This window comes from Notechis scutatus, chromosome 1 (genome assembly GCF_049901735.1).
Source record: "Notechis scutatus isolate UNSWTSFEM ecotype Mainland chromosome 1, rNotScu1.2, whole genome shotgun sequence".
In the NCBI taxonomy this organism is placed as follows: Eukaryota; Metazoa; Chordata; class Lepidosauria; order Squamata; family Elapidae; genus Notechis; species Notechis scutatus.
In genome coordinates, this window is record NC_142009.1 from 295,532,763 (window position 1) to 295,549,415 (window position 16,653).

The 16,653-nt window shown below is 36.2% G+C and overlaps 1 protein-coding gene across 1 annotated transcript in view; it reads right to left on the minus strand.

Moving 5' to 3' along the window:
- SEL1L (SEL1L adaptor subunit of SYVN1 ubiquitin ligase) overlaps positions 1–14,816 on the minus strand; it is a 36,015-nt gene extending 21,199 nt beyond the window's left edge. The window contains exons 1-9 of the mRNA XM_026664336.2: positions 14,687–14,816; positions 8,344–8,381; positions 7,586–7,805; positions 5,901–6,068; positions 4,225–4,330; positions 3,298–3,460; positions 1,551–1,604; positions 1,404–1,463; positions 958–1,039 (exon numbers count right to left, since the gene is read on the minus strand). Of these exons, the coding sequence (XP_026520121.1) occupies positions 958–1,039; positions 1,404–1,463; positions 1,551–1,604; positions 3,298–3,460; positions 4,225–4,330; positions 5,901–6,068; positions 7,586–7,805; positions 8,344–8,381; positions 14,687–14,789 (994 nt within the window). The 5' untranslated portion in view covers positions 14,790–14,816. The remainder of the gene's footprint in view (positions 1–957; positions 1,040–1,403; positions 1,464–1,550; positions 1,605–3,297; positions 3,461–4,224; positions 4,331–5,900; positions 6,069–7,585; positions 7,806–8,343; positions 8,382–14,686) is intronic.
- Between the last annotated feature and the right edge of the window lie 1,837 nt (positions 14,817–16,653).

Consider the following 16,653-nt stretch of genomic DNA (forward strand, 5'->3'; position numbering starts at 1 on the left):
CGGCAGAAACATTTAATATTATCTTTATATAATTCAAGATCTAGTGCATATCATACTTTTCATACACTGAATCACTAAAAGGAATCTTCACCTGTTCTAAATGCCCTTTAAATAACTGACACACACATATTTATAAGCAAACTTATGTTTTTCATTGTCATGTGATTCTGTGAAAGTATATAGAAATTGCTACAAGATGAAAAGCACCCCCCCCCCCTCAAGATTACCTCTAAATTATGGATAATTTCCACAAAGAAAAATGTTCTAGGGATTTGTAAATGAAATGTATAGGGGGAGGGGGGAAGAGAAAAAAAATCTGGAATTTGTAAATTAAATTTAGGAGGGGAAGACACAACACTACCATGGGACAACTAATTTAATAAGTTTGAAGAGGTTCTGGCTGCAATTTCTTTATATAAATATTTGTGGTGCCAGCTAGGTCTCCTAATAAGAGGGTTAAACAAAACCAATAAGTTAAAGCAAGAATACCCATTATTGCAAAAATAACAAGTAAACCTGCAAAATCTAAGATAATATCGTATCAAAGAAAAACATTCATTATATGCTTACAATTCTATTATTTCTTATGGAAAACTAAATAGCAGAATTCTGTTTGCATAAGATTTTTTCCCATCTCTTCCCCAAATGTGCTGCAAGATACCTGAATGTTCCAGAGCAAATTTACACCATGTAAGGGATATTGAAATGTTCCCCCTTCTAGATCTTGTGACAAAACCTGTTATGTCAATTGAAACAAGCATCAGATTCCAAGCTTTGCTTTTAGCATGAGCTGGTTACTAGCCATCATATAATCTATATAACCAACCACATTTCTATTTAAAGGGAATGAACTACTCCAGTTTAATGACACAAAATTATTCTGTGTATATATTAGCTAATGGAAATGTATAGATCTACCTCTCCATCTAACTGATGTATATAAATATACGTACATACCGTGGTTAGCTACTAGGCGATAATGCGTAAGTGCAGATTCACAGCTCTGAAGGACACCTATTCCAGCCCAGTACCGGTAGCCCTGGAAAGAAGCAACTTCTGTCATAAAGCAAGTACCGCTTTCTTAGATTTGAAAATATTCAAAACAGACATAATGTGTTTTTGTTAAATCATTAGCAACATCTTGTTTCAATGAACTTCAGCATAGAATGCAGTAAGTAAAAACAATAAAACTGAGCAATTCCAAAACCTTATACATAAAATTACAATATTCCTTTCTAAAGGCCAATAAATAAATTTATCTCTTCAAGGTAAATTTCTGTGTTCATTGGGATAAATTCTCAATAAGTACAAAACATAGCTATAAAACCTAGAAGGCAAGATTGATATCAGAATTTTGCTGTTTTGTATCATTACTTGTATGGTTGAAAAAAACTCTTACTTACCAAAATCATGTGTGCTATTAAATTTCCTCCAAGGGCACCGAAAGTATAATAAACTAATGCCTACAAAAACAAAGTGCAGCTAATTAATTGTATTGTTCTCAATGGCATACTAACAGAAACAGACAAAAGGTGGTGGCTTTGCATTACCTTCGCCTGGCTGGAATCAACACCAAGACCGGAAGCATATAGAAATCCAAGGGCCTGAAAGAAACATTTTAAAAAATGGCATTTTTACAAGATTACTTTCATTAGGTATGTTTTCAGAATCCAAATTAAATAGATAATAGCATTATATCCATATAAAAGGTGAACTAGTACCACCACACAATTCAGAGGAAACCATTCCATCTGACCTTTTTTTTGGCATAGTGTGTGAGCTGCGATGATGATGGAGAAGTCCATAACAAGTGCCACACAGATAATTCCTGTGTGATTTTTTTTTTTTTTAAAAAAAGACCACAGAAATCTGCATGGTAGGTTTTGTTTTGAAACAGATACAGATAATTTGACACAAAATAGCAACAGCAATAGAATAGCACTTAAGACTTATATACTGCTTCATAGTGCTTTACAGCCGTCTCTAAGCGATGTTACAGAATCAGCACATTGCCCCAAACAATCTAGGTCCTCATTTTTCCAACCTTGAAAGGATGGAAGGCTGAGTCAACCTTGAGCTGGTCAGAATCCTGGCAGTCGGCAGATTTAGCCTGCAATACTGCATTCTAACTCGTGCACCCCCACAGCTTTTGTAAGGAATCCCCCTTATATCTCTTTCATGAATAATTTTATGTGCTTATTTAGTGGTGCTAATACACTGCTCTAATGTAAAAGATATATTGGGACATTATAATTTTACTTAATCGCAAATGTCAATAAACAATACAAAAACAAGCAGTAGAATAGACTACTACCTTGCTTGGGACCAGTTATCTGCAAGGCCATCACTTATTCAAAATGAAATTTGTTCACCAAGAAGTGCTTATAGAGAATGCTTACTGACAGTCCCCATTATGACAGGACTGCAGGAGCTCCACTCCTATAAAATGCCCTCTTCTCAATATAAGATCAGCACCTGAACTTTTAGTATTCAGGAAACTTTAAAAAAGTTTTTCTAATATGAATTTAAAACACAGACACAAGTGTTTAGACACACCTGGGTGTAATACTAGATTTTTCTTGAAGATACTTGAGACTATGTTTTATGAGAAGATGATAATTTATTATTTATTAAACCTGTATGGAATCTGACTCTTAATGACTCTGGGTCACTTGATTTCACAGTTTTATCCAGAAATATTAGCAGTATCTGAAACATCTAAAGTATTGCCCATATTGTATTAGAATGTGTTTTGGATGATTTCAGATCTAGTCTTTTTTAATAAAATATATTGCAAGGCTAATAGTTTTTGGCTACAATTCTTGGATAAAATGTTGGAATTTCTCACGTTAACAGATCAATGTCTTAAAATAATAATCAATTTTGTATAATCTTAAGATAAAAACAATGCAACTTTCAAAATGCTTATTAAAAATAGAAACTGTTTAAAAGGGGCTAGCTATCAATCTATGTTGGAAATATAACATATGAAATTGGTTTGTTTCCTTATTGTTCCTTTAGACTTTGTAAGTTAATGAATATAATTTCATATATGACTATGATAATGATCTATCACTATTGTTGTATGTACACTGAGAGTTTATGCACCACAAATTCCTTGTGTCTAATCACACTTGACCAATAAAGAATTCTAATTTTATATAGATGAATTTTATATAGATGAATATGATTTAAAAAGTGAGCATACTTTTCAATTATATACAACCTCATGCTTCAGAACTTTTCATAATAAGAATGACAGATCTATGGACCTTGAGAAAAAAAAGTTATACATACTGTTTGACCTTTAGGAGATCCTTCTTCAGTCAGTTTCTCAAACAGTTCTTTAGCTGATTGAATATTTTGTTTCAAGTAGTCACCAAACAATAATGTGTAAGACACTCTTTCCATTGCCTTAGTATGATTCATGTCAGCTGCTCTCAAAAAATACTGATAAGCCCTTAAAGAAGAAAAAATGCATGCTGTTATTCTTTTAAGCATAAATGCTGTTCCAGAAATACATGCGTAGATGATGTGCAAATTCTCCAGCTGATGGCTGCACGAGCTCTTTGAATAAGTATTGTTAAAACCAAATTGGATTTCATTTGATCAACTTTTACAATGAATATAATTATTGTCTCATTATGTATTAACAATGTTCCTCTATTATTACATTAACAACTTTCTAAAAACTTTTGGAAGTTTCTGGGAGATACATCCAACTTTGGACAGACCTCAAATCTTTTCCCTAAAAGTTAGCACATTTATCTTATGTGATACATAGTGTAAAATGTGAATGTAATGTCATAACAGAAATACAAGGCCTCATATACTGAAAATTAATAGCAAAAACACTAAGCCAAACATTTTTATTGCTGGGGTAGAATTGAAATGCCAACGTTATTTTTTCCAGTTTGTTAGGTGGGGTGGTTATGACAAAAAAATATGTATTGAGCCTACCAAATATTTAATAATTTGGGGAGCAGGAAGCCACATCATGCTAGTGATGTGGGCTTGGGAGCTTATTGATTCGCAGAAATAGGCACTTGTCTACTTCTATCTTAAGTTTTAACTAATAGGTAGCATTTATCTGATAAGCTGTATCTTGTAAAATACATTTGCTGAATACAGTACTGGCAGAAACTGACATATAGGTGTCATTATTAAAGGCTATTGATATCCTTCACTCCAGGAGATATGAGCTACAGAAAGAAGACAACTCACTCTTTCTTCTGGGCCTTTTTCCTGCTCTCATTAAGAATTTTCATCCCTGTTTGGTAAACATCTTCGGCTTCCTGCATTTGTTTTCTCTTATGAGACTCCTCTTCAGCTAATAAAAAGATTTTTAAAAAGGTTAATTAATACTCACTACAATGTTGATCATTTTATCCTGAGACCATGTATAACAGGCTTTTTTGTTAAACTATTGTGTTTTGCCATTTTTCTTATACTGTGGCAATCAAATTACTAAAGGCTCTGGAAAAAACCCCAATCATATATTAAAATAGAGTATATCTATTATAGATTGATGGTATTCTTAGAAGTCAGTCTTCATTATACATTTGATGATTTTTTTTATTTAAAAAAAGCAGTATTTTTTATTTTAAAAAGCAGGTTTTTTTTTAAATGTAAAAACCCCCACTGATGCCAGTTATTAGGGGATATGCAAGGCATTTTGTGGTATTTTTAGAGTAAAAAATATTGAAACATACTTCCCCCCACCCTCCAAATGAGCTGTTTGGAGCACTTCCCTAGTTCCAAACCATCCTATTTTATACTGAAAACACATTTTGCATAGAAATCAGAATATTTTATGAAATTTTATATCTGACAGATTTTAAAAGTAAACATTCTGTGTAACTGCTACATTTTTAATTTAAAATAAATGGAAATTAAGCTTTGATTAACTCTAATGATAGAAATCTGTCTAGTGATCAGCGAGTTTTGTATTTCAGCATAGAAAATAGATCATATTACCCAGAACGATATATTATTTTAAGCAAAAAGCTGACCCAGTAGTTGAAATCATGAATAAAGTAAAAAAAAAAAATGCTTCTTTATGTTTACTGTTTATTCAGGATTATTCTTCTATAGTTTCCAAAGCTTTGTAAGTGTGTGGATAAAATATTCACATATTCAAATTACCCATATATTGCTTTTTTTCTGAAGCATTAACTGTATTAAATGCCAGCATCTGAACTTTAAATCTAAGTTCTGCTATGAAAAACCAAGCACATGAGTAATGTATTAAAAGTTCTAAAATATAAAAAGTAAAAATTGAGCAGGGAGTTAATAGCCAAATGTACATTAGGCTAAAGAAAAAAAGGGAGTTATTTCATTTCGCTGCTTAATTTAATTCCTGCAAAAATACAAAAGGTATGTTTTTGGGTCCTGAAAAATACCGTATTTGCCGGTGTATAAGACGACTTTTTTGCCCCAAAAACATGCCTCCAAGGGGGGTCGCCTTATACGCCGGTATATCCACTGCCGGCTGGATGCTTGTTGACGCAGCGAAGGCGCCTGGCTTCCCGGATCCCCTGCGCCGCTCCGCTTCATCCCGCCGCCCGCTCCGCCCGAGGCTGCAGCCTTCCTGCTCTTCCCACGGCCCTGGCACTCCGCCCTGCCGCTGCAGCCCCGGGATTTCTGGAGGGCGTTTGGTGGTGGTGGGGGTCGCCTTATACGCCGGGTCGCCTTATACGCCGGCAACACGGTAACTTTGGGAGATCTGCTTGTAAGCAATACTTGTATTGGCAACAGCTCCCATGCTAATAGTATGCATTTATCAGAATGTACAAACACAATTTTTCACATTCATTTGTATCTGTCCCTTACTGAATAACATCCATTAATTTAAATTCATGAAGTCTGAAAACTGCATTTCTTACAAAAGCCATACTTACTTTCACAAAACCCCCACTTTTGATCAGTCTTGTAGTCATAGGTTGTGGCACACCATAGTCTCCCATCTTCTCTCCCATCTGCAGTACATTCAGAGTATTCTTTCTCCATAAAGAGAAAGGGGAACCGACATAATTCACCATCTGCAGTTCCTCCAATAGCTGTCAAAACTAAAACAAACAACCCATTTGAAACACCCTGAAGTTACAATGCCTATCAAGTCAGCAACTGTTGGTAAATGTTAACATAGTTTTATTTCTTATAGCTTTCCTATGTAAATATATACATTTTAAGGCATTTCAGGGAGCTTATAAACATTTTCATCATAACGGATATGCAGATTCAGAAGAACAAGAAATTGAAATAGATAACAGAATCACATATGAATTGTCAAAAATTTTGCCAGTCAGAAAATTCTCTACAGAACAAAATGCATGAAAAATTATCCCCATGTTGTATAGCTGAAAGCCAACACTACAGTCATAAAATCTAATCAATTAAGAGAAAATAAACACAATGAAATTGTCTAATTCAATTATTTAAGGTAGAATCTGATTAAATCTGTTGATACAGTACCCATGTTCATTTTAATGCTGCAATATTTCTGTAATAAATTAGTTAGTCTTTAAACTTAATTAAAAATGGATTAGGGTTTGAGAAGAATATGATCTCTTTACAAGGTGAAATGCAATTTTGAAATTTACATAAAACTAGGAAATGCAACTTGACGTGGCATTTGAAGAGAACTGAAGTCAGAGAGCATGTGCTACATCTATGATACAGCACTGAAAGAGAGCAAGAATCACTTTGTGCTTTCTTTCAGTGTTATAATTAGATGTGTGAAAAGTTTCATAATGATTAAGGACTTCAGATGTTCCTTTCCTTAATTTTTCAAAATATTTGATCTTAAAATCTATTGGGACATTTCAAATTGCAAATGCTTATCGTATCATAAAGATTGTCTGCTTATATTCAAATAAAACTATATGGTAACTAAGTACAATAATAGCTTATCTGTAACTCTTTCTCTACCATATGCATTGCAATGACAGATTCCTACAAGCTAAGATTCAAATAATCCACTTTATGATTTAGAATTATATGTGAATTCAGATAGAGTTCTAATCAACAAACAAAATTCAAGGATTTATTGCACTGAAACAGACAAGATATCATGAAAGATAATACCGCTTCTCTCTTTCAAAATACATATTGCAATTCCTATTCAGATTTGCTTCTCATCTTATTTATCTAGATTAATGTTCTGAAACCTGCCCCCCTTGTCTACCAGTAATTCCTGTGCAAGTGAACAGCATAGCTGTCTTTTCAGATAACCTATTAGGAAAGATAAGCATGCAGTCATGCAAATTAATTCAGAATAAGGTTTATTCCCACAAAAAGCTGTAGGCAAATATTTTAAAAGCTCTCATCCTGCGGCTGAACCATAATTGACTCAAAACAGCCTGCAGAACTCACAGAGCTCAGCAGTTTGTTTAGGGTTAGAAACAAAGCATTTTCCATTTTGTGAGTAGTCTTGTTTTCAGTGCATTAATATGCATACGGTTTCCTATTTTTAAGTCTAAGTTCTCATATATACTGACTAATCATATCTGAGTATTCTCTTTGACAAACTTGCTTTCATTGAATAATGTTACTATGAGATATACTATATAACCCACACAATCACCTGCTTTTTCTGCTTCTACTTCTTCCAAGTCTTTATTTAATAAGGCAGACAATTCTAAAGAGCTTAAGCGCTCCATAGTCCTTTCCTTGTCCTCTTCTCCAAAACCATCTCCATCTTCAGCTAGAGCCTCTGGATCTTCAGAATCAATAAAGATCTGACCTGCTACCACTTGGGCTCCTGCTGAATGATCTTTGACTTGTTCTTCAGAAGGCAAGGTTGACTACAAAATAAATAGGGGGAAAAACATAGTTTTTGTTATGAAATACAGCAAAGTTGGTGTTTCTATTTTATGACAATTGCATGCAAGAAGTCAAAAGACATAAATAACCTTTAGGATAATGTAAACTGCTTTGTTACAGATTCCAATTTATCACATTTTCTTCCAGAATCTGCTTTTTGTTTTAAAAATATGTCTATTCTCTACTACCAGCAACATATCTTTCATTATATCTCATTAGATATGACTTCCACCAGCTTCAACCAATGCAGCTAATGGACAGTGCAACCAATAGTCTCACTGGAAATTAGCTGACAATATTTTCCATTTCAATTCTGAAATGACCTGTGTAGAAATAATTAAATAATCTAAGATATTTCAAAATAATAATCACTGAAATAAAAATATTTTTCTCTCATTTAAGGTTTTATTCATCCATGAAACTTAGGTAAAGAATTTTTCATGGTAATTATATATTGTACCAAAAATTCATAGCAATTCTCCACTATGAGAAAGGAATACCAGACAAAAGACTAGTCACCTTTGATTCAAAAGACTCCTCTTGAGCAGCTTCTTCATCTACAAAATTAAAGAGGATGATTTTAACAGTAAAATTTGTGAATAAATCATGTTCTTAACAAGTGGCATTAATTTTATCTCAAAGCTTCTGATGATAAATACGCAACTATTAACCTACACTTATGAAATTACTTCATGCACAAATGCAACATGTACCCAAAGTTGTACAATGATGTGCTTGAGATACACCAAGAAATGAATGTATATGTAATTATAATTCATAGGTTATTTGCAAATCAATAATCCAAATCAGGAAGGATTATAAAGCATAGGTCGTCTTTAGTGAAAAAATGAACGGTAGATATATTTCTTATTACTTCTTTCCTTCTCCACTAACTAAAAATATCACAGGACTATCTAGAATAGTGGCAATTGGAGCATAAAACACAGATTGTTTCAGTAAAGAAAGAAATCTTACATTTGCAAAAGGCAATCTGGAATTAACTATGTAAATAAAACACAGTTTAAAGATAAACTGCTCAATCTAATTCAATCAGTTATTCCAAATTAGTCAATATGCTAAAAACTTATAAAAGATATTAAATTTTTCTTTCTCTTGCTGTAAGATGCGAGTTTACTTCTTTATTTTGAATAGTCATCAAGCACTGACACAGTTATTCCAAATTAGTCAATATGCTAAAAACTTATAAAAGATATTAAATTTTTCTTTCTCTTGCTGTAAGATGCGAGTTTACTTCTTTATTTTGAATAGTCATCAAGCACTGACACATTGCAATAACAATGTGACTGATATTTATTTCTATTTACAGTATGTCTATTTTAAAAAATTTAGATCAGCTAGAATCCTTAGGCAGGAGGGAAAAATGCTTTAGACGAAACAGAATATAAGAAAATAAAATAGTGATACATGGAAAGAGCCAAAAATAAGGAACTGAATGGAGCAGAGACAGGTGGTCTTCTAATTCAGGGGTCCCCAACCACCGGTCCCCGGACCGGTACCGGTCCGTGGATCATTTTTTACCAGGCCGCAAAGCTTGGGCGCCGCGAGGGGGAGAGAGGGAGAAAAGAGCGCTACGGTATGCCCAGCACTAGTCTCCCTTTTCCTCTCCTTCTCCGTCAACCACACACACGCATGCGCGCAGATAAAGCTGTTGCTGTTGCACCACGACCCGGAGAAACAGACTGAGCACAGGCGCTGAATGAGCGCCACGACGTCCGTCGCCAGAGCGCAAAGAAGCAGCAGCAGCTGCGGCGGTGGCGGCTGCGCCTCCGACTTTCCCAGGGAAGGTCATTCCCTGACCAGTCCCGCTTCCCGGCCCACTTCACTTGCACCCCTCGCCCCCCCTGCCGCCCACTTCCTCGCAGGCGGAGGCGGGAAGCTGCGAGGAATTCGGGTGTGCTTTCTAGCCAGCTATGCCAAGTCTTTTTTTTTTTTTTGCCCGAGGCTGGAAAGAAGAAGGGCGACGGGTCACTGAGGAAGGTGAGAGAGACTGAGAAGGGAGAGAGAAGCCAGGCTAAAGCAGCTCCACGCTGCTTTAGGGACTAGTAGTAGAAGGTACCAGTCCGTGGAAGAATAATCGTAAAACCGGTCCCTGGTTCAAAAAAGGTTGGAGGCCACTGTTCTAATTGGAGCTTCACACAGCAAAGTTTATAAATAAAAGAAAAAAAATCTATAATAAATTTTGAGCAATGTTGTAATACAGAAAATAGATTAGAAATCACTCTTTAAGAACTAATGTTTCATAAAATTTCCAGCCTAGTAATATAGACTCTAACTTGATTTATTCAGAAAAAGCAGCATATTTAGCATCTGTAATGAGAAAATCATTGTAATCAGTATCAAAAAGACGGTGATACTTGAAAACAATTCAAATAAAAAGCAGATACTAATATTTTAGTGATCCCGATAAATCACAAGGTGTCTGTTTACCTTAGTATTATGTGTGAAATATACTATTTTAATCTAAACCCATTAAACTATCAAACCAATAAATGTATTGAAATGATTTGTATCTTTAAAGTGAAGCAAATTGGCTGTATTTCATTCTCATTGCATCATGTTAACATCTCTCTGAAGGAACAAGCTCTATATTAAGTTGCAGGCAAACACATTGTTGACTGTCAGCAGATAAGATGTTCTTTCCAAAGCAATGTATCATAAGGAAAACAGGTTCTGTTTGTTTAGCTGTCTTTTCCTTTTCAGCTGGTAAAGATTTTGTAGAAAAAAATGCCAGCAGAGAAGTCTTAGCCTAGGTTCATTGTATTTCAAGGACTCAACAAAAAATAAGTAGATTTTAAAAATCAGAAACCCTGTTGGGGTAAATATTCAGGTTTGGTTTTTTAAAAGCTTACGCTGAGTGTATACTAAAAACACAGGCACATGCTAATTATTGATTCCCATGAGGAAAAAATAAGGATTATTAACAATTCCATATCAATTAACTGAATTGTTTTTCTAATATGAAAACTCAAGAGTTTGCCAAAGGTGTGACTCTTGTTATTCAGAATGGTTCCATTCCAACATAAAAGTACAGTCAATAACACTGCAATTTACAAGACTTTGAGTCTTGGAATATTATATCCAAAGCCTATTCCATTCTCTTCTTTTTGTTAGAAATTCTTCAACAGTGATTTTATATGCAATCTACTGATATTTACAAATGGATCAATTTAGTCATATGGCTTCAAGTGGCTTCGTCTTGTCCTTTCACTGATGCCACTTGGTTCTCCTACCATAGTTATTCTGCTCTGAGAGTTTCTTCCTAATCTCGGCTTCTCAATTGCATTGCTGGATGTTAATATTGAATGAAAGCTCTGATTGGGCTAATTTCCTCCATAACCAACTGAGCAAGTACCTCTCAAGGTGACTGGTTACTGTAACAAGTCTTCTGCTCCAGGTGACCTATCACATGTTCTTTCTCATGCACAAAAGTTTGTGACGTGCAACAAGTAATAAAAAAACTAGTGTAAAACCAAAGCTAAGCAAAAAATCTTTCTATATATTGTATACTGGGGTCTCACCTCTATTTGTCCATGGTAAATATGTAAAACTACTGATAATGAGACATTCAAACAGGGCACCTGTAGTAATTTCTACAAACCCATCAGCTAAATTAAAGCACACAAACAAAAAAAATTTATAATACATTTTTTAGAAAGTATCTGGTAGGATATTAATCCAGGAACAAACTAGAAATTGCAAATAATGTTCAGTTAACTGCAGAAAAAAACCTTAGAAATAAAAACAATTGATCCATGATATTAATATAATTTTCAGCAAACTTTAGAGAAGTTTCCCCAGGTAATGGTGATAAACATGTTGGACTAGGATGGATTCAAGTCTACTCCCAGCAACGAAATACTCTGACTTTGAACTGAATACAATCTCTCAACCTGCTCCACAAGGCCATTATGGTAAAAATAGTCCTAGGTGGGCCATCTTGAGCTTCCAGAAGGAAAGGAAAAGCAAGAGGTAAATCTAATTTTGGGGTGGTGGGTGGTGGGGAGGAATGATCTTTTTAAACTTTTAAAAATTCTGCAATATGGCCAATTCTGAAGTTAAAATCTAGAAATCTGCAGGGCAATAACTTAACAGAAGGATGCTTCAATGGTTTCCTATACCACAAAATATTATATCCCCAACATTAAAGTAAATCTAATGTTCAGGAACCTAGTAAGTCTGGAATAGGATTTTTTTTAGTTCTGTATATCCATGAGCCCAGAAATGTTTTCCATGGCAATGTTAATAAAGCTGGCAATGACCTATACTTAAAAGTAGAGCCAATGATCTTGAAATAATCCAATCCTATTTGCAGAAATTCCTGAATACCTTGGTTTTTAGGTATGAATAAGAGATAAATTAGTCAACATTTTGATTGAAACATTAAATTTTACTAGGGCAGTTAATTTTTAATGGTAGAATTATCCGCTTTATTCCCTTAGTCAAACCCGTTAACTGACTTTACAATCTCAGCTATTAAAGTACGATGGGAACAAGGCAGAACAGAAGTAATCATATATACAGAATCCATGTAATTATAAGTAAAAGTTATATGGGAATATGGCAGTGGCTTCCTAATTGGATGTCCAATTCAGCTATCCAGGCAATTGCCTCTGGTGCTGCTTCATGAAGATCTTCTAGGGAACCAAAGAATACATGTCATGGGAAATCTTGCACAATAAGTTTAATAGTATGTGTATCAGCACCACAATCGCAACAAGAAGAATCTTTCCATTCCCACTGATACAGGGCTGTGGCACTTCTTCCAGTATCACATCTAATTCTGATCAATTTTGATCAGATAAAGCAATGCAGGACAAAATCAGAAGATCTGGTAGAGGGATCACTATTGGTCAGACCACAAGAAGGTACCTTGTACCATTCCTCTCTCCAGGCATTCTTGGGAATAATAATATAAATCCATCTCTACTGCTTTTCTTTTTACATATTATGACAACTTTCTCAGACATTCAAGGCAGTGGATGTCCATTAATACCATGAACCTCCCTATCTGCTGATTTGCTTCATTGCTTACTTGCTAATTTCATTTATTCATTTATATATTTCAACTCCTTCCTATTCCACACTGCAGAAATGAGCTCATATATTTCACAAAATAAGCATCACCATCTGGCATCTTGTGCTTTCCAGAGCATTCTGGCCACCCAGACAATGAATATAGATTTCTAGAGTAGAGAAATATCAAGGAAAAGCTTTGGGAGGTATGGCAAACTAATCAGTCTTTGAAAAAGACAGATAACTGAAGAATCATCAAGGACAAGATAGGAGCTTTACCCAATGTAATACAGGATGGATGCTCCTCATGAGATGACAGCAGGATCGCAATCTCCCACAGGTTGGAGTACCAGGAGAGGAAAGGCTCAACCATCATGCTCACAGCCACTATGGGGTTTTTTAAAGGACACTGACTTTGCTAACCTCACCTTCTAGTCACTTTCAGAAGTGACTGCTTATTTAACTATCTTAAGGCTATTAGAGAACTGAAAAACTACCTGATGAGGTTAGTCATTTTTGAACAGAAGAAAATTTAACCATACATTAAAAAACTTAAAACATAGGAAATAAACAGCAAAAGTAATAGATTTTTATCTAAGAAAGTAATAAATTAAGGGTTTAGGCGAATTTGGAATATTGTGCCTGTTACTTTGAAAATAATTACACTAAAACAGCTTTTTGTGGGAATTTTTTGTGTTTGTAACCTTATGGGAAGGCAAAGAGATATCAAATTTGCATATTATTGTGATGAAGTTTGGAAGTCATTCCTTTATATATTTCTCCCCCCCCCTTTTCCTCTATTTCTCTTTCTAAGTTTAGTTTGTAACAATATAATGTAATAATCAGTAAATATTTGGTAGAAGCTTTTGAAATTTTGATAATGTAACATATTACAATAAATTAGTATTCCTTGGGGGGGGGATTGTTATCAAGAAATGGCTTTTCTGATGCAAAAAGACAAATGTGTACCTTATCAGCAAAATATGAGAACATGTCTGGTACAGTGCGTTTTAATGTGCATTAATGGCTTCAGCTGCAGACATAGATCATATTTACAAGCTTGCACAGGCAAAAGGAAATCATAGTCACTGCCTTGAGTTTTTATAAGAAAGATGGGATATAAATATAACAAATAAGTGCCAAACACCTATTATTTATGCACTTGTTTAGGTATTTATAGACTTGTACAGTATGTTATGGGGGGGTGGAGTCAAAACCTTTAACATTTAGTAAAGCCCTTAATAAACAAACCTTTCCACTCCTCCTTTAGCAGATCATTCCTCGTTGTGCTCTACAAAAAGTCCCCCCCCCACACCTTACAACAGGTGTTGGGGGGAACATCTTTTCTGCTCTGGGGTAACCCCCCCAAGTCTTAGCTTTACATAAATTGCAGAGCAAGTGCCTTTAAACACAAAGGGGCCCATACGAAGATTTATTCCTCCGCCCTGGATTAACTGGATGTTCGCCGCCTTGAGTTACTTATAAAAAAACGACAAAGGAGAGATATGAATTTTAAAAAAACCCGATTAGATATAGTACTGAAGGGAGGGGCTGCAAATGCTAAACGTAAAAGCTAAAAGAGAGGCTAATCTGCAATGATTATATACCCTTTTTGGGAGGATGGGGAGAAAGGACCACTAAAAGCAACTATTTATTCCAACGCAGTTGACCCGGTTCTCGACTGGCCGCCTCTCTTAACCCTACTGGCTTTCGGCCTTCTGCTTCACCCCCACCTCTCCCACCCCCACCCCCCTCTCAATCAGGGTCTCCCCTCGCAAACTCGCCCCCCGTCCACAAAGTAAGGCCCACCGGAAACGCTCGTACTGACCGGCAGCAGCCAAGCTGATGGACGCTAGCAACAGGAACAGCGGCAACCCCACCGCCGCCCGTGGCAGGAACCACCGTGGCCCAGCCCGCGAGAAAATACCCATCCCGCTGAAGACGAAAGCGACTCCGCCGCGGCGCTACGAGAAAACCCGGAGAGCTGCCTCCTGCGCTCCGTCCCTCAACCGCATGACGGCCAATCAGGGCACCCGCTCCGGCGCTTCCAATAGCGGCTCGACGCTGGAGACGGCGTGTTTTCATTGGCTCGCGTGTTTTCTGACATGGCCTCTCTGAATTGGCCGGTAAAGACTCCGTTGCCAATGGCGGAGCGACGCGTCAATGTCAGTGTCGCGGCCAATCAAAAGCCGGAGAGGCGGGCGATCTATTAAGACACTTCTGAGTTCTGGTTATTGAGGAATTACAAACGCGGAAGGAAAGGAGGGTGGAGGATTAACGGCCTTCATTGCAGGATGCAAGGATTCCCTCACGTGGGAGTCTGTTGGGATTTAAAAGTTTTATTCTGCAAGGAAAGAGGGGTGTAGACTAGTGTTCTGTCAACCGCAGAAGTTTTAAGAGGTGCGGACTTCCAGAATTCCCCAGTTAGCAATCAGTACAATAATGTATGTTTAGGCAAGCTCCGGTGGCCTAGAGGTGGAGCTCTCGCTTCACCATCAGGAGCTTTTGTGAGTTCGATCCTAGGTTAGAGGCTAATGGGTGGAATAGACTCTCCTGCTTGAGCAGGGGGTTGGGACTAGATGACCTCCAAGGTCCCTTCCAACTCTGTTATTCTATGTAAGTTCAATGCATGTGCTGAGAAATCGGCCGGAAGGACTATACAAAGACCAGGAGACATTGCAAAATGAAATCCAATTCAAACCTCTGAGGTCAGGATCGGCCTCACAATTGTTGCTAATCACAATTATACATTGTAACGACAAGCAAGAATTTCTGATTTCTTTGAACATTATTCTCTCTCTCTCTCTCTCTCACACACACACGCACGCACACGAGATAACCGTGTGTTGCAGTGTGTAATTTTCCTTTGCCCCTCTTTAATTTCAGCATTAGACAACTAAACCTATAAATGACATCCCTTTCTGTTTGCAATAGTAGAGGGAAGAGGAGGGAATAATTACTCTGCAGACGGGTGACATTTATATCGCTAAAGCCTAACATAATTTACTTGGCTTACATTACAAATTCCTTGTGTCTATGCACACACAGCCAATAAAGTATTATATTTTGTAAATTTATTTCATTTACATCCTGCCTTCTTGCTTAAGTAAACAAACAGCGTTTTTGGAAAGATCTGTTTGCAGGTTCGGGAGTGGTACAAACCCGAGCAGGATACACATTCATCATTTCCTATTGAAGATATACTTTTATTAGAGTAAAGAAGTGCATTGCATTTCAAAAGAAAGGGTTTTTTTTTTCATTTTCTGCTTATTTACAAGAAGCTTCTTTAGTCTGTGGCTGTTATTTCTGCTATCTTAATCTTGGAAAGCTGATGGCTTCATGTAGTAGAGAATTATTGAAGTTATGAAACTTTATTTTAAAAAGTATTCTTGAGGAATCTAAAACTTGCATGAAAGAAAAAAAATCAAGCTTCAGTTAGGAAATAGCATAATGATAGAAAGTTAATTCTATCGCCAAAAACTTGCACGAACTACTAAAATTACGGAAGGGAGAAGATTGAACTGAGACAGGAAATGGCGATTGCTCTGAAAGTATCAGTCTATCTGACAATCCATGGTTTATAGAGCCCCACAAGAAAGGAGATAAAAGGGCAGAATCCCGCTGAAAACTATAGCCCCTATGTGTCAAGAAATTTAATAGGTACCAGAAGCCACTCCAGGCCAAATTGGATTCCAACCATAACTCATATTCTCTACTTTCTTTTTACTTCCTTACTTTCCCTTTAATGTTTTGCTTGTAGTTTTTGTTTTTGTTTCCTTTATTTTCTACCAGATG